Below are 26758 nucleotides of genomic sequence, written 5' to 3'. Positions count from 1 at the left end.
TTTTATAATATCTTGATTTCTCATCAAGTCACTAGCTTCCACTTGTTCCAATCTCATTTTTAAGGTAGTATTTTCTTCAGTGGTGTTTTGGACCTCCTTTTCCATTTGGCTAATTCTGCCTTTCAAGGCATTCTTCTCTTCATTGGCTTTTTGGATCTCTTTTGCCATTTGAGTTAGTCTATTTTTTAAAGTGTTGTTTTCTTCAATATATTTTTCAGTATTTTTTTGGGTCTCCTTTAGCAAGTCATTGACTTGTTTTTCATGGTTTTCTCGCATCCTTCTCATTTCTCTTCCCAATTTTTCCTCTACTCCTCTAACTTGCTTTTCCAAATCCTTTTTGAGCTCTTCCATGGCCTGAGACCAGTTCATGTTTTTCTTGGAGGCTTTTGATGTAGACTCTTTGACTTTGTTGACTTCTTCTGGCTGTATGTTTTGGTCTTCTTTGTCACCAAAGAAAGATTCCAAAGTCTGAGACTGAATCTGAGTGTGTTTTTGCTGCCTGGCCATGTTCCCAGCCAACGTACTTGACCCTTGAGTTTTTTGTCAGGGTATGACTGCTTGTAGAGCAAAGGGTACTTTGTTCCAAGCTTGAGGGAATGTGCTGTTGATTTCAGAGCTATTTCTATACAGCCAGCTCTTCCACACCAGCGCTCCTTCCTCAAGAACCACCAACCCAGACCTGACGCAAATCTTAAGCAGGCTGTGCACTGCTGCTCTGATCCACCACTTAATTCCTCCCACCATGTGGGCCTGGAGCCAGAAGCAACTGCACCTGTAGTTCTGTAGCTGCACCTCCCCCACTGCTCCTGGGGCAGTGGCCGAACCTTGAACTCTGTCCCCCCGCAGCTTTTCCCGCTAACCTTCTCTGTTGTCTTTTGTGTTTGTGGGTTAAGAAGTCTGGTAACTGCCACAGCTCACTGATTCAGGGTGCTAGGGCCTGTTCCAGCCTGCTGCTGGTCTGGTTGGTCCTGCCACCAACCACGCTGAGTTCCACTCCCCTCTGGTCCATGCACAATAGACCTCATCCAGCGACCATCCAGGCTGTCCTGAGCTAGATTCCTGCTTCCCTCTGCTATTTTGTGGGTTCTGCAGTTCTAGAATTTTTGCAGAGCCATTTTTTATAGTTTTTTGGAGGGACCTGATTGGGAGCTCACCCAAGTCCCTGCTTTTCAGCTGCCATCTTGGCCCCTCATCGCCTTATTTCAGTTCACTACTAACCATTTTTATTTTGTACTTGCTGATCCAAAGGCCATGTTCCTTGGCTAAGACAAAAAGGATCAAACTAAGAATGATGCTGTTCAGTGCTTTCTCCATCCATTATCACTTCTCGGTCAAGCAATCAGCAGACATTTACTAAGCACCTACTATATGCCAAATATAAAAAGTGAGACTCTTTTTCCCTTCAGGGGCTGACATTCTAATTGGGAAAATTCAGTGCATTCATAAATTAGTGGTGTTCAATGGGGTTAGAGTATTCCAGGGGTGGAGGTCAGCAGGGACAATGGGGTGAAGACAGGAGTTCTTTATGATCCTAGTCCAAACATTCTTACCTATTTTTCATTATGAATCCCTTTGGCAGTCTGGTGATACCCATAGGCTTCTTTTCAGAATAATGTAATATGCAGCATGAAACACATAGTGGAGATAGAGGAGATCAAGTGTGTGACCGCCCCTGCTGGTAACTGCAGTGGAATGAGAGTGTATTGATTGTGATTCTCCTTTTATCCTCTGTATAGTTAAAAATGTACTCTTTATTTTCCTTGGGATTCATTGTTAATTTTATAAAGAACAAGCTACGCTAGTGTATTCATCTACTGTCTTTTCTATGTGTTTTTAAAATTGAACTTGGTTGTTTTGTTTGTGTACTTAATTTAACGGGACCCTGTGGTCTTGATATTTTAATATAGTATAATTATATGTAATTACAGGATGATATTCGAGGCAAAAGGCACCTCAGTTGTCATCGAGTCTGACTTCCTCATTTTACAGTTAAGCACATTGAGGTATAGGTAGCTTAAAGGACTTGCCCAAGGTTGCACAGGTAGAAAGTGCCAAAGCCAGGACTTCTTTGACTCCAAATCCGGTATTCTTTCCAGAAAGTTATCAGAGATACCTCACTATAAAATACCCACTTTGGCTAAATTGAGATGTTATACTATAATTTTAAATTCAAAATGGGAGTTAGGATGTGAAAGAAATCTGAAATGATTTGTTAGGTCTTATTTCAATCAAATCAATCACTTAATAGAATTCAGCCAGTAGTTTCTCTCGGTTCAAACTGAGGTTGATCAAAATAGTTGGAAATGGAATGAGTGGAACTCAAGGAATCATAGGTTTATCATTACTGGTATACTGTCTTTTGTGCTAAAGATGTATTTCTGAAAATTTTCATACAAATTGAATTCTTATAAATAGAGTCTAGTTTTAAATACATCAGAGAAATTGCATGGTACAGGGGAATGACATTGGATGATATAAAAATAATAATAGTAATAATATAGGTAACATTTATATAGTGCTTACTATATGCCAGGAACTATATTAGGCATCTTTAGTTATTTTGTTTACAACTGTTATCTCATTTAATCCTCACAACAACCTTAGGAAGTAGATGATGTTATTACCTAAGAGGAAACTGAGGCCAGTAGAGGTGAAGTAAGTTGTCCAAGGTCACTCAGCTAGGAAATGTCTGAGGTTGGATTGGAACTCAAGTCTTCCTGACTCCAGCCTGACACTCTTGTCTACTGTGCCACGTAGGTGCCATAGCAAAAAGTACCAAGTTTTAATGGTATCTCTCTCATCTACTACCTGTGTAACCTTAGGAAAGTCACAACTTCTGTGGCTCTCAGTTTTCCCATCTATTAAATGGAAGAATTGAACTAGATAAAGTAGGAGGTCCCTTCAAGCTCTGGTTCTTGTATATGTGCACTGTAATAGGCACTGCCAAAAAGTTTAGCTGATAGTTCCTGAACTTGAACTATAATGCAGATGGGGCAGGAATAAGATACCAGTGCACATATATTTATATGACATAATATTTATTCCATTTTACATATATATATATCTGTATACGTATATGTGTGTGTATCTGTATATCTACATCTATATATCTCTATATAACTGTGTTAGTTAAAGAACAAAATTCAGTCTAAGGTGTGAAGAGGAACATAACAACTGACCAGTGTGATCAGGGAAGGCTTCCTAGAGGAAGCGTTATTTGCTAGATATTTAAAAGATAAGTTGGAAATTAACATGAGATGAAGGGGAGGATGGAGAAGTCAACGACTATAGCAATCTACTCTTTGATAAACCCCAAGAATCCAACTTCTGGGCTAAGAATCACTAGTTCACAAAAACTGCTGGGAAAATTGGAAAATGGTAGGGCAGAAACTGGGCATAGACCAATATCTTACACCATATACCAAAAATAAAGTAAAAATGGGTTCGTGATTTAGGAATAAAGGCTGATACTATAAGCAGTTTGGGAGAGCAAGGAATAGTTTACCTATCAAATTTATGGAAAAGAAAAGAATTCATGACACAACAAGAGATAGAGAGCATTACAAAGTGCAAAATGGATAATTTGATTATGTTAAATTGAAATGTTTTTGTATAAAAAAAGCCAATGCAACAAAGGATTAGGAGGGAAGCAGAAAATTGGGAGAAAATCTTTACAACCAGTGTCTCTGATAGAGGCCTCATCTCTAAAATATACAGGGAACTGAGCCAAATTTATAGGAATACAAGTCATTCCCCAATTGAGAAATGGTCAAAGGACATGAACAGGCAGTTTTCAGAGGAAGAAATTAAAGAGATCTATAGGCATATGAAAAAATGCTCTAAATCACTGCTGATTAGAGAAGTGCAAATAAAAACAACTCTTAGGTACCACATCTCTCCTGTCAGATTGGCTAACGTGACAAAACAGGAAAATGGTAAATGTTGGAGAGGATGTGGGAAAATTGGAAGATTGATGCATTGCTGGTGGAGTGCTGAACTGATCCAGCCATTCTGGAGAGCAATTTGGAACTATGCCCAAAGAGTTATAAAAATGTTCATACCCTTTGACACAGCAATACCACTTATAGGGCTGTATCCCAAAGAGATAACACAAGTGGGAAAAGGACCCATATGTACAAAAATATTTATAGCGGCAATTTTTGTAATAGCAAAGAATTGGAAATCAGGGAGATGCCCATCAATTGGGGAATGGCTGAACGAGTTGTGGTATATGAAAGTAATGGAATACAACTGTGCTATAAGAAATGGGGATGATATGGACTTTATAACAACCTGGAAAAACCTACATGATACAATGCTGAGTGAGAGGAGCAGAACCAGGAGAACATTATACACAACCACAGATATATGGATTCTATGACGACTAATCCTGACAGACTCTGCTCTTCTCAGCAATACAAGGTGCAAAGACAACTCCAAAGGACTCACTATGGAGAATGCTATCTACATCTAGAGAAAGAACTGTGGAATCTGAATGCAGATTGAGGCACACTTTATGCTTGCCTTTTTTTCCCCTTGTTTTTCTCTTTTGTTTTTGTTTTGGGTTTTTTTTTTTTTTGGTTCTGTTTCCTCTTTCTCTTGATTCATTCCATTGGTCATAATTCTTCTTCACAACTTGACTAGTGTGTTATACATAGAAGATGTATCGGATTCCATGCTATCTTGATGGGGGGAGGGAAGAAAACCTTATGTAGAACCAAGTGCTGTAAACTAAAAATAGAAAAATCTCACAAAAAACCTAGTCACTCCTTAACCACTCCTTAACCACTCCCTAATCCCACCCCAAAACAACTAATCAAGACACTTGACATGTTTCCTCCAAAATGCCCTGTATAAGATATAATTGTGTCCCCTTATAGATTGCAGTTTCCCTAAGAACTCTTGCCTGCTGTAAAGTGGAACAATAAACTTTTGCCAGCTTGCCTTAAAAATAAATAAGAAATGAAGGGGAAGGGAAGGCATTTTATGCATAGGAAATGTTGTGATCAGTTCAATAAATATTAAACTCCTATTGTGTGTCAAGGACTGTGGTAAACACAGGGATATAAACATGAAAAAGGAAGATTGTACCTTCCCTCAAGGATCCTACAATTTAATGGGAGACGACAACACAGAAAAGGAAGTTGAAAAGTGGGGGTGTGGGGATGACAGACATTGGGGAGTACTCATTGAAACCATTCATAGCTGCAAATGGAAAGTGAAATGAGCTGGAAGTCCAATTTCTGCCTTCCATAAAGGAAGGCTTTGGAAAATTAGTATTCCATTCCACCCTCCCAACCCCTTCAACCAAAGGGAAGAGGAGACTGAAGGAGGTGGCATCCATGGCTTGAGTAAGGAGCATGTTGATGACATTAGAATTGAAAGCATAGTGGTGGGGGTGGGGTGAGGAGAGAGCATTGCTCATTCATGGGGGCAGGAAATAGTCCAGTTTGGATAGAGAGTAGAATCCAGTGATGGGAGGAGTATAAAACAAGGCTAAAAATGGCAGGGTAGCAACAGATTGTGGAAAGGCTTGAATTTAAATCATTGTCAGTAGGGGGCTGCTGAAAGTTTTTGAGTAGATGAGAGACACACCTGGATATATGTTTAAGATTATTCTGTCGGTAGTATAAAGGATAGATAGGGAGAGGGAGAGAATGGAAGTGGGGAGACTTAAAGAGAGGCTATTGCAAATAGGAAATGAAAGTAACTCCATTACTTCCACTTAAAAGTCCTTTTCTTATCCCTTCCACCCATTCCTCTTCCTGACTTTCCTGTTTCTGTGTAGAGTGTCACTATCCTTCCATTCACCTAGACTTGTGGCCTAGGTGTTATTCTCTACTCGTCACTCACAGTGAGCTGTGAGTTGTGACATTCCCCCCCCCCCCCCCACATTTAACTAAATGCCAAGTCCTGTTGTTTACTTTCCTAACATATCTTGTATACAGCCTCTTTTCTCCTGTGATAGCCACCACTACCATGGTGAAGGTTCTCATCACCTCACACTTGGACTATTGTAATAGCCTACTGGTTGGTCTTCTTCCCTCAAGGCTCTCCCCACTCCAATCTATCCTTCTCTCAGCCATCAGTGATCTTTTTTTTTTTCAATGCAGATCTGACCTTGTCATCTACTTACTTGATCAACTCAAGTGACTCCCTATTATCTTTAGGATTAGATATCAAACCATTTTTTTTTTGGCATTTAAAGCCCCTCATAAGCTGGCCCCTTCCCAACTTCCCAGTCTTCTTATACTTTACTCCTCTTCATGTACCCTGCTATCCAGTGAAACTGGTCTCCTTGTTTTCTGAAACACCAGCTCTGCACATTTTTATGGGTACTCATGTCTGAAATTCTCTCCTCATTCATCTCTACTTTCTGGCTTCTTTCCAGTCTCTGTTAAAGTTCTGTTTTCTGCAAGAAGCCTTTTTCAGTCCTCTTTCGTATTAGTGCCTTCCCTCCAAGATGCTCTTCAGTTTATCTTGTGTATATATTGTTTGTACATAGTTGTTTGCATGATGTCTTCACCTGTAGACTGTGAGATTCTTAAGATCAGGGACTGTTCTTTCTTTGTATTGCCACTGCTTAGCATAATGCCTGGTACATAGCAGGTATGCTTACTAAATGCTTGTTGATTAACAGAAAATGAGAACTTCACCTTATTGCTGCATTCTAGATGCTGGATCTGGTGTGGAGGAAGTGGAATTTAACTGGGATGAATATCTAGAAGATACAGGATCCATAGCAGCTCCGCATGGGTCTTTTAAGCATGTAAGTCATCTCTTTATTTTCTTGATTTTTTCTTTCTGTCCTTTTCCCCTTGAATTCATGTATAAGTCTTTAGAAGAATTGAAATTTCTGTAAGTTAGAGCAGGATAAACTCTCTAAGTGTGCGTACTTTATTAAAAATGGCTATAATAATCTTTTCAGGTAGTTGTTAATCTGTGCCCTAATTCTTGTCAGGTTAGTTAATTGACTCAGTAACCTTTTACGTATGTTAAAATCCCTGTAGCATTCTGTTCAGAAGCCTATGGATAAAATGAACAAAATTGTAACATTCTTATATATTCGTTTGAAATGATCAAGTTTATAGCGTGCCACAGTATCACAGGACTTAGAGCAAGCTTAGACTTTAGAGATCATCTGCTTTATCTCCCTCATTTTGCAGACGAGTTATTGAAGCCAGGAGGGGTAAAGTGGCTTGCTTGATGTCACTCAGCTTTTGAGCTTCCAAGCTGGGATTTGTACTGAGGTCCTCTGACTCTTGAGCGTGTATCTGTTTCCACTACTCCAACCCTTTCTCAGGAGTCCTTGTTGGATCTTGGGCTAGTGTTTCTTTTATTCTCTTCCCTGGGGACAGCAACCCTTCAGGTGGCAATGATGGGGAGATGGTAGGGAACCAGTTTCCAACAGTCAGACAGTTCATTGTCCTTTCTCTCATTAATAGGAGACATTTGATTGCTCTTATTACAGTAAGAACATTATAGCTATCATGTTTAGTCATACCAATGGTTCTTATGGCCATTTGCCTGTTAAATGTATCATTAAAGGAGAATCACATGACATTAACCTCAGATGTTTAGGCATATATCTGTATAACTTAGATTAATTACTCATGAATATGTCTAACCCAAGAGTTGTAAACTTGAGGTCTGCAAACTTGTTTTTAAAAATATGATAGCTATTTTAATATAATTGTTTTATAATCCTATTTTAATTTATACATTTTAAAACATTATGCTGAGAGGGGGTTATTAGACCTCATTTACCAGACTGCCAGGTGGATGCATGAAACAAAAAGGGTAAGAATCCATAGATCCTTTTATTAGTCTGTTCATCCTTAATATCTTCTTAAAGTAATAAGTTCTATTTTTTTAAAAAACAACAAACATTCTCTTATAGGAAGGGGCTAATAGTGTTTTTTTCTGATATGCTGGGATTTGATGAACAAAGCAGTGACTATATTGTCTGTACCATGTTTTTATAAGTTTTTATTATATCATCTTTTAGTCTTTATTTTTACAGACTGAAATCTTTTTTAAAAATATATTTTCATGCAGAATTGCCCTTCTTTGATTTTTATAGCTGGTTCATGCATATCCATTTTGGAATTTTCTGATTAAAATTTCATATTCCAAGTGCAGATATGATTTTAATTATCTTTAATGTTTTTGTCTCATCAGTTAATAAAACAGTAGAGCCCCCTAGTGGCTATTTGTATTTGTACTAATTTTAACCAGTTGGGCTCATGAAATAAGCAAATAAAAAGCTTTTAGTATAGTCTTTTTCTTATATGCTTACATAGAATATTCAAATGCATTACAAACACATGAGAAATACCTATATGACAGAAAGGTTTTTCTCAGCTAATGATTCATTTCTAACAATATTTGATGAAGTCAAATTATGGTATAAATTTTAAAAATTTATTGAACAAAATAAAAAATTTAACAGTTTGTCTAGCTATTAGGACTTCCTCTGTATTCACCTAGTTCTAGCTAACATTTGATTTTTGGAAGAATCTTAAATTCAAAACCAATGAGTAATGTGCTAAGAAAATCAGAACCTTACAATTTTGTTCAAATTACCTTAATGATTTCATTATCTGGTACAATTTATTACTGAGTCTTTCTGTTTCTTTCTTGAAAGATAAATTGGCCATAGAGAGCTTTGCTTTTCCATAACTGAATTTGGAATTAACTTAATCCAGGTGTGTGAAGGGAATATATCTTCTTGTACCTGACTTCTTTATAGTACAAATCATATGGAATACATATTACCTGTCTTTGGAAATTCATCAGTAGATAATTTTGGTTCTGCTTTTTAAACCTTTACAATTAGCCAACATTGGACTTTTAAGAAATTTCTTTTCAGTGGTTTGAAGATAACTCCTAAATTTCTTTTTACTTCTACAAATCTTATGTAGGGAATTCATACTATGATTCTTCTATATTTTTATCTAAATATGAAGAGATAGAAGTAACATGGAGTAGTGGAGAGTATACTGGACTTGGTATTAGGGAATTATGGCTTTATATTCCTCCTCTCTGCTTACTAGCTGAGTAACCATGGGCAAATGTCTTAAGTTCTCTGAACCTGAGGCACAAATCCTTCACATGTTGAGTAATACAAGACACTTCTAGAAAGTCACAAGCTCCATAAAAATTTAGTGATCTATTTACATCCTCAGTAGAAACAAGAGTTCTGTAACCATATGCTTCTGTGGGTAAACCATTTTATTTCTTTGTTCTGAGAGTATTGCCATTCTTGCTTTGGTCTACTTACATAATGGTAGAATTTTTATTTTTGTTCTGTATTAAAGAAAATTTTATTTAGGGCTTATATATCTAAAGACTTTCTTTGAATAAGAAATATTGTCCATAAGAATATTTTATATGCCATAGATGGTCTGGTGGTTATTGAGTTTTGTCATTCAGGTGGACACAAGTCTTCAGAATGGATTTGCCCCTGGCATGAAACTAGAGGTTGCTGTAAAATCTGACCATGAAACTTACTGGGTTGCTACTATCATTACTACATGTGGACAGTTACTCTTGTTGCGTTACGATGGCTATGGAGAGGACCGAAAAGCAGATTTCTGGTGTGACATCAGGACAGCTGATTTACACCCCATCGGCTGGTGTGAGCAGAATAAGAAGATTCTCAAAGTACCTGAAGGTAATAGAAAATTTCCTGTAGGATGAAGAGTACTATAGCAAAAATTGTGGCTATCAAGGACCACTAGAACCTCAAGTCTGGTTAAAAGTTTTCCAAATAAATGAATGTTGAAAGACCACAACATTTTCTTTTTAAAAACCATTTTGAATGAAAATATTTCTAAAATGTATTATCTTCTTCCTTGCTTTATTACGTATAGGGGGTGTTGAATGCAATTTAATCTTTTCTCAGGGTCATAATTTTGAATATCAATTGTATCCTTCAGTAATGTAGTGAGTGCCTCTGGGGCACTTTGCCCCTACCCTAATGACCCTCTATAGCCATGCTTTGGGGCTTCATGTGTTTTGTTTTGTGATTCTTGTAGCCTTCATGGCTATGATATCTTAGTTCCTTCTTCCCTTATGATTTGATGCTTCTAATCTAATTTGCTGCTTTTATGTTTTCTAAACCAAATAGCTTATCTTGCTAAAACTGTATAATAAGATTGAATAGTAGGTTTTGAGTGAAGACCTCAAACTGTTCTCTTATAAGAAAATACTTATAAGAAAAATTCATGTTTAGCATATGAGCTTGGTGATGTATCTGTTTAGGTGTCCCAAAAGCTTCTTTCTTTACTTCCTGATTTTGGGGTATTATTGGCATAGATGAGATTACCCAGTGTAAACATAGTAATGTTTATGTATGCCCACTACCACTTCCTTATCTGTAAAGTGAAGGGGTTGGGATAGATGTCTTCTAATATCTCTTCCAGTTTTAGATCTGTGATTCCAATCTAAATGGTGTTATTTGCAAGTAAATATGGGAGCACCACTTCACTTGGAGGAAGAAATTGAAGCATACAACATTAAAATTAGAAGTATAAATACAAGATGAATTAGATAGTTCTAGTACTTAACTTTAAAATTTAGGGCATTATCATTCTTTTGACTGAGTATGTTCAATAAATACTGAGTTCTTGCTATATTCTAGAGGATTTAGTTTTCCCTATTTCATCTTTTGCATCTTGATGGTCACCAAGTTCCAACATTTCTCTCAGTTCTCTCCTAGGCCATCTCTCAGGCACTAGCCACTTTCTCCCTTTTTTGCCCCATCTTGACCCCTTTGTGAACCAATTCAAATCTACATGGCTTTCTCTTGAATCCCAAGCCCCCTTATCATATTGCCATTTGTGCCCCACCAAGCGTCAGCCTTGGATCACTGCTACCATTTGCTACCTTTGCTCCTACGTGTGTGCTGGAGGTGGAGAAAATGACACAATTGTTATGACTGAGTCTGCTTCAAGTTGATGTTTCACAATCTCGATTGTGTTATAAATGCTGCTAAGCAGTCCTTTTATACTTAGTACTATCGTGCTCCCCATAGTGGCTCTACCAAAACTTTTTATCCCTCCTCAAACCTTCCACTTTAAAAAAAAAGTTTTACTATTTTATTTTTTTAATAATAGGTAAGACCAATTTGTAACTTTTTTAAAAACAATTTTGAGCTCCAAATTCTCTTCTACTCTTCGGTCCCTCAGCCTTCAATTGAAAAGGCAAGCATGTAAAACATATTTCCGTATTAGTCATATTGTAAAAGAAAATAAAGACCAAAAAAACCCCCAAGAAAAATAAAGTTTAAAAAAAAAGTGTGTTTTGATCTACATTCAGATTCTATCAGTTCTTCCTCTGGAGATAGATAGCTTTTTTCATCATAGGTCCTTCAGAATTGTCTTGCATTTTTGTATGCCTGACAATGTAAGTCACTCATAGTTGAGCATTGTATAATGTTACTGTTACTGTGTACAGTGGTTTCCTGGATCTACTTACTTCACTTTGCATCAGTTCATGTAAGTCCAGGTTATTCTGGAAGCATCCTGCTCATCATTTCTTTTTGATGATTCTTAAATCTATGTATCCTATCCCTCTCTGCTGACCTCCAGTCTCATATCTCTAACTGCTTTTGAGACATGTTAAATTCAACATGTCCAATCAGAACTCTTTGCCCTTTCTTCAATACTCCCCTCTCCTCTGCCCCCCCCCATTCCCCTTATTACTGCAGAGAGTAACACTATTCTCCTAGTTCCCCTCAGGCTCACTACCGAGTTATCCTTGATACCTCACAATCTCCCTTCCCATTCACCCATCCCCCATGTCCGATCTGTTGTCACAGTCTCTGCAACATCTCTTAAATATGCCTCCTTCTCTCCTCTGACATTCCCACCGCTCTTCATCGCTCTTCCCACTCTCCAATCCGCTGTCCATTCAGCCACCAAAATGATTTTCCTAAAGCACAGGTTCTATCATGTCATTCTTGTACTCAGTAACCTCCATTGATTCCCTTTTGCCTCCAGGATTAAATTCACATCGCTCTATTTGGCATTCAGAACCCCTTCATAACCTGGCATCTTTCTTGTTTTCTTACACCTTACTCCCTACCACATTGTTTTTGATCCAGTAACACTGCCATCCTTGCTGTTCCACAGACAAGACACTCCGTATGTTGGTTCTGGGTATTTTCTCTAGTCATCCTCCTAGCCTGGAACTCTGTTCTGCCTCAGTTCTACCTTTTGCCTTTCCTGGCTTCTCAACTAAAATCCCATCTTTTTCAGGAAGCCTTTTCCAACTCCTCTTAATTCTAGTGGCTTTCTGCTTTTCCCGTATATAGCTTGTTTTATATATGTTTGTTTGTTGTCTCCCCGAATACATTGTGAGCTCCTTGAGGACAGGGACTGTCTTTTGCCTCTTTTTGTACAACCATAGTACCTGACATGCAGTAGGCACTTAATATATGTTGATTGATTGATTCCTTAGGTAGTTTGGCTATAAGGTGGGAATTGACCAACTTTGCACTTCATGATGTATGCAGTCTTCATTAAACTTATATTATTTCCATGTATACAAATGAGGAATTGAATTCAGTCTTTGCTGAGGTCAGCAAGGAAAAATAGATGCCCTAATCCAGGGATGGGGAACCTGCGGCCTTGAGGCAACATGTGGCCCTCCCTCTAGGTCCTCAAGTGTGGCTCTTTGACTGAATCCAAAACTGTGAACTTGAGTTCAGTCAAAGGGACACACTTGAGGATCTAGAGAGCCACATGTGGCTTTGAGGCCACAGGTTCTCCACCCTTGCACATCTCTTAGTAGATCTTTAAATGAAATAATAGTCTTTGAAATGTTATTTAAGAATTTAAAGAAGTTTAGAGGTGGTTTATTTTTGACAAAAGGGATAATTATTATCCATTTATTTTCCGATTTAGGTATCAAGGACAAGATTTCTGACTGCAATGAGTTCCTACGGGAGACTTTGAAGGGAGCATGTAGTGCTCCTTCTAACCTGCTAGAGGGCGTGAGTGTTGGAAGCAGTGTGGAAAAACTTATTTGAAACTATAGTGATATTTTCTGTTAAAATTTTTGTATAAAGATACTTATTTAATTTTTTGGGGGGTGGATAGAGTGACTGTACCTGTGATTTCATTGGCATAAAGGTGTTTGGATGAAGATGCTCCCACTACCATTGCAGGTTGGCAGGCACCTGCCCTGCGATTCATAGTCTTAGAGAGTTGCTTGGAGGTACTGAAGTTAAGTGATTTGCCAAGGATCACTGATAGTATGAAACGGAAGCAAGACTTGAACCCAGCTCTTTCTAACTTTCAGCAAGTTGCTGTCAGCTGTGCCAAGTTGCCTCTCTGGGTGCTTTTAGACTTACCAAAACAGTTGTGTAGTTTATCTCCTTCGTTTTACAAAGAAGGAAACTGAGACCCATCAAGGAAAGTGATTTATCCAATCTCATATTAAAAAATGTAGCAGAAGTGATTTTGATGTCGGGGCCTCGGAAACATAGCAGGTAGATGTTAACACTGGGTAAGTGCCTACCTCTCATGTCCTAGGCAATTCTAAGACTAACAGTTTCAGAGAAAGTACATTGGGAGGGGGAGTTTTCCTTTTTTAGGACTTTCTTATACCAGCGAAATTACAGGTCCAATCCCTACTCTTATTGTCCAGGCACACATGGAGATAGGCATTGATGGGTTATTTTTCATGTGTAATCCCTCCCCCTCCCCCTTTTTTTATTGTCTGTGACAATAGTTCTTTTTATAAGAAAGAGGATATTCGTTATTTAGTCCAGGCCATCCTTCTGGGTTGTATGGCTTACTTTATTGCCATTTTCAGAGCATTTTGCTTTAAAGCATTGATTTTTCCTTTGTGACTTCTTATTCCTCCTATCTTACTTACTATCCATGCAAAGTGTGGTAGGTAGTCTTTTTTTTTTGAAGGGGTGGCAGAGCAATTGGGGTTAAGTGACTTGTCCAAGGTCCCAGAGCTAGTAAGTGTGTCAAGGCCGAATTTGAACTCAGGTCCTTCTGACCCCAGGACCGGTACTCTACTCACTGTGCCACCTAGCTGCCTCCGTAGGTAGTCTTAAGTGGAAATAGTAATACCTACTCAGAAAATAAATATACTATAGGTTTTTAAGGAGAGATTAAATCATAAATTTTGAAAAGAATCTCCTGCCCTTAATGGATTCATAACAAATAACTAAGGAGACAGGCAGACTTGCTTTTTGAGTGGTTTAACTACCTTCCTGAATGAAACCAAATAATATAACATGCAGAGAGTTCTCTTGGAATTTTTTTAATTTGGTTTTTAGTTTGATTAGTTGTCTATACCAGCATAAAATCACCTTGTACATAGCAACAAACATGTAAAAGAACATTTAGGATTTTGATCAGTAATATTTAAGATTTACTTAAACCTTTCATTTCCTCTATTTCTGTGGATAGCGTAGATTGCAAACCAGCTGTGTCTTATTTTCTGAGATTGTTGTCTGTGTCTTTTCACAGGTTCTCCTTAGAGGCTCTACATAAAATACTAGATGTCTTGTTCTGAGTCTCTTGTTACTGAATGAATACAAGCAATTTTAAAACTTGTTTTAAAGTCAAAGACTTAGTTTATACTAGATATTTAACATTTTTAACCCAGATTTGTGTGTTTATTAATTTTGTGTCCCCTTTTTTGCATGCAGCTTCATAAAGGGAAGAATCCTTTGGATCTCATTGCACCAGGCTCAAGACTGGAATGTCAAAATTTCCAGGATTCTTTAAGCACTTGGATTGTTAATGTAGCAGATAATATTGGGGGAAGATTGAAGTTGCACTATGAAGGTCTGGAGAATTCTGATCAGATGTTTGAACAGTGGTTATTTTATCTGGATCCATTCCTTCATCAAATTGGTTGGGCATCTCAGCAGGGATATGATCTTCAGCCTCCAACAGGTGAAGAACAACTTTTAAGAAGACATTTTCTTTCAGTAGATTATGTTGAAGAGACTAGTCATTTATCATGTTCCCATATGTTGTGGAAGCTCGCTTCAGTATATGTAAAGATGTCATCAAAGTTTATATGGCTGTAAAAATGTAAAGTTTATGATTTTATATCTTAAATTTTTCTTCCAGTTTTATTATTTCTAAGTCCCTTGCCATTTGTAATTTGTAGTACCAATTTTAGACCACCAAACTGAAGTAAAATATATAAGTGTGGGATTCAAATAAGTACGATTCATGGAGTGGCAAGTCTTGTCAAAACTCATATTTTTAAATGAGAGTTTCAGTTACTATTATGTTTAAAGTTACACTATATTAAGGCTTCTTTTGCTACTGGAGTGATGTACTCATTGTCCAAGTACATTCAGCTGCTTATTTTAAATTCTGTACTTAGCCGTAACTCTTCAGCCAGTAGTAGGATTATTAGTCGAGATATTGAAAATTAGTGACAAGTTCCTTAAGTGCATCTTGGGAATAGGTTTCAGTTTTTAGGGATTGCTTTATATTCTCACTTATTAGTAGAAGTTAATTCCTCATTTGTGGCATTTGAATGTTTTTTTTCCCATGTCATTCATTGTGCTTCCACTTTATTTTTTGCTCAAGCCATCAGGCATTTGAAAAGTGAGGCAGAATGGCGGGACATCTTAACCAGAATTAAAGAGGAAGAAGAAGAATCAGTGATACCCTCTGACTTATTTAAGGTAAAAAAGAAAAACTTTAAAGATACTGTCCTATCGACAAAATACTAAATAGCAGTGGGAGCAGCAGGTGGTGGGAGGTGTGTATCTGTGTAAAAGAAGTTTTGAAAAATAATATTATTTCTTCTCATAGTGGTTTTAATTTTCATTCATCTATGTGACTTCAATACATCTTTAGTAGTTTAATTTCATCTTTTAGCTTTTTTTATAACTATATCCTTAGCTAAGTAGATATAGGTTAAGGTATATATTAAATGTTAGCTTCATTATTCCCCATCTCTTCTTTCCCTCCTTCAAATTTTCCTTATTAATGTAATATAATATATTGCATGAATGTCTTCAAAATACTGATTTTTCAGGGTTAATCTTTTGAATTGTTCCTTGGGAAAGAAGGGTAGTGGATTAGATAACCTGATTTCTGTTAGAAGATTGAATTAACTAGCATAAATTATTTGACCTGGGATGATCCAAAAGTTAATATTGAAGCCATCAGACACTTAAAAAACAAGTGAGGAGATTTTAGCATCTGTAGTCCTTATTTCAACATGGTGTTTTCATTTCAGGATAAACCGGTAATTGGTCATCACACATTCTCTGTAAGCATGAAATTGGAAGCGCTAGACCCCTTGGCCCCTTTTGCTATTTCTCCTGCTACAGTTGTGAAGGTAAAAAAGAGCTTTATGTTTTTACCTCTCTTTTTGTCAGAGGTGGTAGCTCAAGAGACTGGTAGCAGATCATTCAAAGTTTTTTATTGTAGGAAATGCACTTTTCTTTTCAGAGGTTTTAGGACTCCATGGTGTAGGAAAAAAAAGATGACTTTAATTTTATTTAATTGTATCAGGCCTGATGTGTTAAGTATAATGTTTAATGCAGGTGGAGTACAGAATTCCTGGAAATCAGCAAGCTCAAACAAATTTTATAGTATAATGACACCTAGTCACAGACAACACCCTCTTGTACTCCCACCCCCATTTTACACAGTAGGCAGATGTATCGGTCCAGAAGCCTTGAGATGGTCAGAGAGAGGCAGAAGTATCTGAAGTTGTAGCACAGAGGCAAAAAATGGCCAGGAATTAAACTTTGAAGATCTTGTCACACTACAACTGAGGGCAGCATCTGTTTGCATTAAAGATTTTGCAGGAATTGCTACTTATGGATTAAAAGCAGCCAAGCAAGAGTGTGTTGTATAGGAGAAAACGTACAGATTCTATAAAAGGAGACTAAGCAGAAAGTGAGATTTTTGCTCCCACTTGGCATGGAGAGTATGGAAGGAGGAAGAGTTTTGTGGGAGCTTTCTCAGGGTATGCTGTGTTTAGTGGAAAGAACAGTGGATTTGGAGCAGAAGACCTACGCTCACATCCTGCGTTTGCACTTCCTAGATGTGTAAACATAGACAGATTACATAACCTTGCCATTTCTGTCTATCCAAAAAGTGAGGACAGTAATGTTGGCACAGCCTTTTGCCACATTATCTCATTTTATTACCATTGTGGCTGTTGTCGTGGCTGTTGTTGTTTCTGAAAGGTAATGGATGGAGGTCCACCGTCTGGCTCAGGGAGACCTGAGTTCAAGACCTGCCTCTGATGTGTATTGGCTGTGTGCCCTTGGGTAAGTCACTTGCCCTCCCAATGCTTCTAGGTAATTTTCTAAGACTGAGTTTCATAGAAGATGCCAACTGCTATGGGCAGAGTTTCCTCATTCAGGAGTTCCTTATACCACTGAAATCACAGGTCCAATCTCTGCTCCTGTTCTTGTCGCTGTTGTGTTTCTGCATGTGCCAGGTTGCATGTGGATTTGCACAAAGTTCAGGTTCGTCCTATTAAAAGATTATAGATTCAGAGCGAGAAGGGATTTTAAAGGTTGTATAGTTTAATCTCCTAATTTTATAAATGAAAAAACAGTATCAAGGAGGTAAAGCCCAAGTTCACACAGGTACTGAGTTTGTAGATCTAGGATTTCTGACTCTAGGTTCTCACTCCCAAACATGTGCTCTTTCTGTTTTTCTGTTTTGTTTTGTTTTGTTTTTTAAACTGTGCTGTGCCAGTTTCACGTCAAGAGACTGGAGGAACACCTTTCTCTTCTCCAGATTATCAGGAAGAATCATGGGTTTTTTCTTTTTTTTTTTTAATGGAAGAAATACTTTACAGAGAAAATGGAAAAAAAATCTCAAAAGAGAAAGAGGAATCCTAACCTTTGTTAAAAGTATTTTTGAGGGTTTAAGTGGTGATACTGTGAATTTAGGAAAGAAGGACCACTGAACATTTTTTTTTTTTTGGCGGCTGGGAGGCCGGGCAATTGGGGTTAAGTGACTTGCCCAAGGTCAAGACCACTGAACATTTGCAACTGTAGTTAGGTGTAAAGCTTTAGACGTAGGTACTAGAAATTCTTTTGTGCTAAAGAATGATGATGTAGAGAGTATCCATTACTAGTCAGAAGAAGAAATGAGTTGTGGTTTTTTGGTTGGTGATTCTCTGCTGAGGAGGTAGCCATATGTTGCAGGGACACATCCAGAATGTGGTAGAACGCCTGATGAAACTAATCAGACTAAATTAGTGAAACCAGGTAACTATTAGTTATACACACGAGGTTGAATGACAGTATAGAAAGGAACTCGGAAACCATTGCTAAACATGACGAAGTCTTGGGAAAGAACCTAAACAACTTGGGGGCCCAGGGAGTATTTCCTTACAGCTTCTAATTGGAGGTAGTTACTTTGGAAGAGAGCGGTATATAATAGGAGAATATGATATCTTAGAATGAGATTTGGATTTTTGAGACTAAAATGTAGGCATGATAGGCTCATGGATAGGGACATTGTACACTTAACAAGGATGGGTGGGTAGAATAGGTATTTGTTGAGAGTCTGTGAATCTTAATGAAAGGGCTTTATGCAGAAAATGGAAAGAGAGAAAGAAAGCTGTCCACTTACATCTGCCAAGCTAGATACCACAGAGAAGCAAGTATGTCACAGGAAGAATATCAGTAGAGAAGACCAACAGTTTACAGAGATTATATTCAAGAATAGAGACAGTATCAATCATGTAACCATAGATGATCTATATACAAATACACACCATCTGGGTAAAAACGAAGAAATTAGAGATCTTAAAGAAATTTGGCTATTTTACTGAGACCTGGTGGGATGGCATCTATGATTGGAATCTAGCTTTAGAAAAGAATAATGACATTCCAAAATAGCAAAATAAATCAAAGGGATAGGGTCATGGAATAGCATTGTAGATTAAGAATGAGGTAGGTGATAATCATTTTGTATTCTATTCTAGATAGACTGCATCTGGAATATAAAATATAATGTTTATTTTTCTGAGTGTCACATTTTAATCAGAACATTGACAAATTGGAGTATGGTGAGGGCATTGGAGACCATGCTGTGTGAGCACTGTTTGAAAGACACTTGACACACGTATTAGCTGTGTGACCTTGGGCAAGTCACTTAACCCCAATTGCCTTGCCTTCCCCCCTCAAGAGTTCAGGTGTATCATTGGACTAGGTAATCTCTGAGATTCCTTCCAGCTTTGAGACTCTTTTATTCTGTTCATGTTGATGTACTATATGAATGTTTGCTGAATTGGATTATTTATATCCCTGAGGTACCACAGAGTTGCAGGAACTATTTTGAGGCTTCTAAGATTTTTTTAAGCGTCCTATCTTAGAAAAGGGTTTGGTCAGATAAAACCCAATTAATTTCCTTAAGTGAAAGTGTCCTTTCAATCCCTGAGGATTACAGTTATACATAGTATATTGAGACCATGTTCCTGTGTCTTTATGGTTGGTAAACGTGGAATTAGCCATAATTGTTTAAGATACTTGTCCTTGGAAGTCATATGTAGAAACCATTTAACGTTTGAACTTAATATCTGTTGATTAAACTTACAGGTGTTCAATGAGAAATATTTTTTGGTGGAAATCGATGATTTGCGACCAGAGAATCCCACAAGACGATCCTTTGTGTGTCATGTTAATAGTGCTGGCATTTTCCCAGTACATTGGAGTTTGAAGAATGGTTTACATCTCAGCCCTCCTCCTGGTATGTATCTTTCTAGTTGAACTTAGTGGGCTTTGATCTTATTCTTTAAACAAGATTTATTGTCATGGAGTATTTTTCAGGATCCTTATTTCCCTCTTGCCATTCCTTATTTTCTGCTCCCTTTGATATGTGTTTAAAAAATTAGTTGGTGTAGCTCCAAATAAGCAGTAAGGAAATATTGAGTAGTTGAAGAAAAGTAGCGCATTGGATGATCATTGGCACCCAATTTATTAAAAAGGCCATAAAGTTGAATTGGAAGGTTCATTTTCTGCTGTTCTTAATTCATTGAACATCATCTGTCATTCAGCAACTATTTGTTAAGCTCCTATGTGCCAGGCTGGAGAGACAAGGGCAAAAGCTTACATTCTACTGGGGAAAACAGAGCATACACATATAAGTAGGTAACAAATATATATCAAGCAAATACACATAAGTTAAATTTTCGAGGGAAGGTGATAGCAGTTTGAGGAAAAAAGGAAAGGCTTCACGTTAGAAGGGAGTTTTACATTTCAGGCACGAGGTGCGACATGTGGCAGGAAACAAAGATGGGAGCAAAATGACATGTATGAGGAACAGCAAGCATCCTAGTTTGGCAGGACTTGAAGAGATTGTGACGGAGAGTAATTTGAAATAACTCTAGAAAGGTAGGCTGGAGACAAATTGTGAGGGTCTTTAAATGCAAACAGAAATTTCTGTTTGTCCATAATGACACTGGGTTACCTCTGGAGCATCTCAAGCCAGGGAATCACACGATTAGACCAGTATTTTAATGATAATTTGGAAGCTGTGTGGATGATAGATTGGAGAAGGGAAAGACTGAAGGCAGAGACACCAGTGATGAGTCTGTTGCAGTAGTCCATGCACAAAGTGATGAGAGCCTGTGAGTGTTGGCAAGGTGAATAAAGAGAAAGGGAAAGATGCAAGAGATGTTTTGGAAGTAGAACCTACCAGATTTGGCAACAAACATTAGATTTGGATATGTAATGGGAGAGTATGAGACTACAGAGTTAAGGGAGATTTCTAGATTGCAAATTTAGGAGACTGGAAGGATGGCAGCTGTACTCAGTAGAGATAAGTAAGGAAGGTTTGTGGGAAAAGTTAATGTGTTCTGTTTAGGCCATGCTGAGTTTGAGATGCCATGGAAATGTCGAATGGGCATTTGGTGGTGTGGTGCTGCCATTTAGGAGGGCTGACTATATAGACTTGGAATTCATCTTGTAGAAATGGTGATTGAACCTATGGGAATGGATGAGATATTCAAAAGGGAGATTTTAGAGAGAGGAGAAAAGAGGGCCTGAAGCAGAGCTTTGGGTCATTCCCACAATTAGAGGCAAGATATTGACCATTGTCCTCATAGAATGTGAAGATGCCTCTTATCTCAGGGATGAAGGATTATACGTCACAGTGAGTGGGAAAGGAGTAGCTCTTCTATTTGGTGCTTATGATCTTAGTACCAAGTAGATGGGCAACCAGTCAAGCCAAGAGGCACCATTGTGTGGGACGAGTGAAGACCTCTCATAAAAGGGAACAAATTAGATAAATAGAAATAAGTAGGATAGTGAGTCCCATTTCTCTGCTTAGATATTTTCCTTTATGTAAAGCCATTTCTCTACTTAGATGTTTTCCCCTCCACAAGCTTAGCTAGTGACCGTAAGGCCCCCGAAGTTGAGAACAGGACACAGGATGCTCGCATCCTGTGTATTTACCTAATGGCGAGAGGCCTGAAAGAAAGAAGGGTTGAGGTGAATAAGTCAGCAACCATAAAATCCTCTGAAAGTAAGGATAGGACACAGAATGCTCACCCCCTGTGCATTGACCCCAGGATAAGTGACCCTCAGCTCAGCAGAAAAATGAATGAAAAGCCGGAAAGCCAGGTGCAATGTAGACGTGCAAGACCAGTCAGGTATGAATGATGGGAGACAAGATGTAAGGGTGCTGGGGATATCCCTCGTAGCCACAGATGTGAAGATGAGGTAACCAACAACTAATTCCTGCCTGTTACCGATAACTGAACTGTTTGTTCAATCGTCATTGTCATTGTTATTAAGACAGATTTACTACCTTGAGGTTGATAGTAGAATGAAATAAGAATGGTGGGAAGTTCATGTTCATCACCTGCTTGTCAAAAATAACCATACTGTTTGTTCCTTGCCATTGTCCCTGGGATAGATTTATCGCGTCCAGATTGTACCCTCAAAGCTTACGTCTGCAAGCTGAGAGGAAGGAGGTTGGAAGGGGGAATTGCAGTTAGGGACCTATATAAACACCCCAATTTTCTGTGTCCAGCGCGCTCTGACACTGAGAGGACCCCCAGTCCTTTCGATGTCTGGGTTGCCCTTTCCTGCAGGATCGTAATAAATTTTCCTTTCTACTTTCACCTTGAGATGCCTCTGTTTTTAATTTTTTTGGATTCGTAAAATCCATCCCACACACCATCATCAAGGAAGATGTTTTGGTTCTGTAGAGAATAAAAGCAGCTCTTGGGACTTATGAAGTACTTATTTTCATTTCACCTTTAAAGCGAAGTGTAATCACTAGAACATATTTTTGGACCGGCTATTCCACTATGACAAATTTAAAATTATAATTTCATGATATAACCTATCAAAGTTCATTTTATATAGAGATTTTCATTTTAATAATACTGTGATAATGGAGCGTGTGCTCTGTGTGTATTCAGGACTAAATATAACATAACTACATAAATAAATGAAATATAGAAATAAATATATTTTCAGAAGTCAACATTTTATACACATACATATAATGTTCATTTCTGAATATATCTTTCCCTCCAACCTAACAGTCTAGCTGAGAAAAACCCAAAAAAGCAGTTCAACAAAACCAAGCAGCACATCAGCTGTCTGATGGCATGTACAATATTCTGTGCCCATGAACTTAGGCACTGAGGGGGAGGGGAGAGATGCGTTTCTTCCCTTCTTCTCCAGGACCAAGCTTCTTAGTCATTATAATTATACAATTTTCCCTTTTGTTTTATTGTATTTCTCCATTTACATTGTTTATGTTGTTTTCCTGGTTCTCCTGTTTTCAGACTTCCTTCCCATGCTTCTCTGAACTCTTCATGTCTGTGGCTGCTCACAGCAAAGTAATAATTTTCCCTGACATTCTTGTATCACAAAATATTTAGCCCTCTCCCGACCTAGGGGCGGCTACTTTGTTTCCAGGTCTTTGCCTCCCTCAAAAGTGCTGCTGGAGCCTTAAAACTTAAAAGCACCTTCTTCAGAGCTGTCCCGTGATGTCTATAATATAAAGGTTACTATCTCCATTTTAGAGACAAGAAAACCAAGGCTTTGAAAGTTTATGTGACTTGTCTGAACTTATATAGCTAGTAGATCTCAGAGCCAGGATTCAAATCCAGATCTCTTAATAACATTTTTAATTTAAGTTAGTTTTTTTCCTCTAAAATAAAATAAAACAAAAATCTGCAAATATACACGATGAGTTATATTTCCAATTCAGAATCCTATAGAAACATGTAGACTAGCATACAGAGGTATATGTATACTTTGTTAAATACACCTACAAATGTGAATTAAAGTTTGAAACTGTGAAGTAGGTATCTCTGTAGTTTTTCATACCTTAGAATACTTTTTAATCAGTAAATTGAACTAGAAGTACAGGGGGTATGTCTGTATGTAAGGCTTTTGGAGAATGAAAGCTGGATTTGGTTAAATAAGACTCACTGTAGTTTGAGGTATGCTAAAGTACTTAGATATTTCTAAGTGTGTGTGTACACATATAAATACATATGTATATATGTAAATATTTTTATTTATATTTGTTGTTGTTGTTTTTAAGGCTACCCAAATCAGGATTTTGACTGGGCAGATTACCTCAAACAGTGTGGTGCTGAAGCTGCTCCACAAAGTTGCTTTCCTTTGGTAAGCATTTTTTTAAAAATTTAATTTATTTAATATATTTAGTTTTTAGCATTGATTTTCACAAGAGTTTGAATTACAAATTTTCTCCTCATTTCTACCCTCCTCCCCACTCCAAGATGGCATATATTCTGGTTGCCCTGTTCCAGTCAGCCCTCCCTTCTGTCACCCCATCCCCTCCCATCTCCTTTTCCCTTCCTTTCTTGCAGGCCAAGATAAATTTCTATGCCCCATTGCCTGTGTATCTTATTTCCTAGTTGCATGCAAAAACTTTTTTTTTTTTTTGGTTTTGAACATCTGTTTTTCAAACTTTTAGTTCCAAATTCTCTCCCCTCTTCCCTTCCCACCCACCCTCCCTAAGAAGTCAAGCAATTCAACATAGGCCACATGTGTATCATTATGTATAACCCTTCCACAGTACTCATGTTGTGAAAGACTAACTATATTTTGCTCCTTCCTAACCTATCCCCTTTATCCAGTTTTCTCCCTTGACCCTGTCCCTTTTCGAAAGTGTTTTTGATTACCTCCTCCCCCATCTGCCTTCCCTTCTATCATCCCCCCTTTTTTATCTTCTTCCTCCTTCTTTCCTGTGGGGTAAGATACCCAATTGAGTGTGTGGTATTCCCTCCTCAGGTCAGATCTGATGAGAGCAAGGTTCACTCATTCCCCCTCACTTGCCTTCTCTTTTCTTCCTACAGAACTGCTTTTTCCTGCCACTTTCATGTGAGATAATTTACCCCATTCTATCTCTCCCTTTCTCCCTCTCTTAATATATTCCTCTCTCATCTCTTAATTTGATTTTATTTCTTTTAGATATCATCCCTTCATTTTCAACTGACCCTGTGCTCGCTCTCTCTCTCTCTCTCTCTCTCTCTATATATATATATATATATACACACACATACATATATACATACATACACACACATTTACATATATATACACACACACACACACACACGTGTGTGTGTGTGTGTGTGTGTGTGTGTATGCATATTCCCTTCAGCTACCCTAATACTGAGGTCTCATGAATCAAACACATCATCTTTCCATGTAGGAATATAAACAAAACAGTTCAACTTTAGTAAGTCTCTTGCGATTTCTTTTTCTTGTTCTTTTTCTTGATTACCTTTTCATGTTTCTCTTGATTCTTGTGTTTGAAAGTCAGATTTTCTATTCAGCTCTGGTCTTTTCACTGAGAAAGCTTGAAAGCCCTCTATTTTATTGAAAATCCATATTTTGCCTTGGAGCATGATACTCAGTTTTGCTGGGTAGGTGATTCTTGGTTTTAATCCAACTCCATTGACCTCCGGAATATCGTATTCCAAGCCCTTTGATCTCTTAATGTAGAAGCTGCTAGATCTTGTATTATTCCGACTGTATTTGCACAATACTCAAATTGTTTCTTTCTGGCTGCTTGCAGTATTTTCTCCTTGATCTGGGAGCTCTGGAATTTGGTGACAATATTCCTAGGAGATTTCTTTTGGGGATCTATTTGAAGAGGTGATCAGTAGATTCTTTCAATTTCTATTTTGCCCTGTGGCTCTAGAGTATCAGGGCAGTTCTCCTTGATAATTTCTTGAAAGATGATATCTAGGCTCTTTTTTTGATCTTGGTTTTCAGGTAGTCCAATAATTTTTAAATTATCTCTCCTGGATCTATTTTCCAGGTCAGTGGTTTTTCCAGTGAGATATTTCACATTGTCTTCTACTTTTTCATTCCTTTTGTTCTGTTTTATAATATCTTGATTTCTCATCAAGTCACTAGCTTCCACTTGTTCCAATCTCATTTTTAAGGTAGTATTTTCTTCAGTGGTGTTTTGGACCTCCTTTTCCATTTGGCTAATTCTACCTTTCAAGGCATTCTTCTCCTCATTGGCTTTTTGGAGCTCTTTTGCCATTTGAGTTAGTCTATTTTTTAAGGTGTTGTTTTCTTCAGTATATTTTTCAGTATATTTTTGGGTCTCCTTTAGCAAGTCATTGACTTGTTTTTCATGGTTTTCTTGCATCTTTCTCATTTCTCTTCCCAGTTTTTCCTCTACTTCTCTAACTTGCTTTTCCAAATCCTTTTTGAGCTCTTCCATGGCCTGAGACCAGTTCATGTTTTTCTTGGAGGTTTTTGTTGTAGGCTCTTTGACTTTGTTGACTTCTTCTGGCTGTACGTTTTGGTCTTCTTTGTCACCAAAGAAAGATTCCAAAGTCTGAGACTGAAGTTGGGTGCGTTTTCACTGCCTGGCCATGTTCCCACCCAACTAACTTGACCCTTGAGTTTTTCAGCAGGGTATGACTGCTTGTAGAGTAAAGAGTACTATGTTCCAAGCTTGGGCGGGATGCGCTGTTGATTTCAGAGCTATTACAGCCAGCTCTGCCACACCAGCACTCCTCTTTCCCCAAGAACCGCTATCCCGGACTGGACTCAGATCTTTAGCAGGCTGTGCACTCCTGCTGTGATCTGCCACTTAATTCCTCCCATCAGGTGGGCCTGGGGCTGGAAGCAACTGCACCTGTAGTTCTGTAGCTGCCCCACCTCCATTGCCCCCGGGGTGGTGGCTGAACACAAACTGTATCCCCCTGTCCCCAGCAGCTTTTCCCACTAACCTTCTCTGTTGTCTTTGGTGTTTGTGGGTTGAGAAGTCTGGCAACTGTCACAGCTCACTGATTCAGGGTGCCAGGGCCCGCTCTGCCCGGCTCCTGGTCTGGTTGGTCCGAGCAGCTCACACTGGGCTCTGCTCTGCTCCACTCCCAGCTCCGTGTGGGATAGACCCCACCCAGAGACCATCCAGGCTGTCCTGGCCTGGATCCCTGCTTCCCTCTGCTGTTTTGTGGGTTCTGCAGTTCTAGAATTGGTTCAGAGCCATTTTTTATAGGTTTTTGGAGGAACTTGGCGGGGAGCTCACGCTAGTCCCTGCTTTCCAGCCTCCATCTTGGCTCCGCCCCCCACCTTTGGTAAGCATTTTTCTGTTTGTAGAGTCATTGTTCTTATATCAATTTTCATCTCATTTACTGTTAAAGTTACTCCAGAGTGAATTGTGTCTACTTGGACTCTGAGTGTGTTACACATTTCAGCAGTTACACTGGATTAGAGAAAAATGCACTTGCTGTTGAGTTTAAATGGTTTATTTTTATCTAACCAACTTTA

General features: G+C 38.2%; 1 protein-coding gene across 1 annotated transcript in view; it reads left to right on the top strand.

Annotated features, from left to right (window-relative positions):
- The window catches only part of SFMBT1 (Scm like with four mbt domains 1), an 83047-nt gene that overhangs the window by 9499 nt on the left and 46790 nt on the right, over positions 1-26758 (top strand). Inside the window, exons 2-9 of the mRNA XM_036737436.1 lie at positions 6675-6769; positions 9436-9676; positions 12912-13000; positions 14678-14927; positions 15579-15676; positions 16237-16338; positions 19571-19721; positions 23541-23623. Coding sequence (XP_036593331.1) covers positions 6675-6769; positions 9436-9676; positions 12912-13000; positions 14678-14927; positions 15579-15676; positions 16237-16338; positions 19571-19721; positions 23541-23623 — 1109 coding nt within the window. The remainder of the gene's footprint in view (positions 1-6674; positions 6770-9435; positions 9677-12911; positions 13001-14677; positions 14928-15578; positions 15677-16236; positions 16339-19570; positions 19722-23540; positions 23624-26758) is intronic.

Source organism: Trichosurus vulpecula, chromosome 9 (genome assembly GCF_011100635.1).
Source record: "Trichosurus vulpecula isolate mTriVul1 chromosome 9, mTriVul1.pri, whole genome shotgun sequence".
Lineage (NCBI taxonomy): Eukaryota > Metazoa > Chordata > Mammalia > Diprotodontia > Phalangeridae > Trichosurus > Trichosurus vulpecula.
Note: the sequence above shows the minus strand (reverse complement) of the source record. Positions and strands in the feature narration are given on the sequence as shown.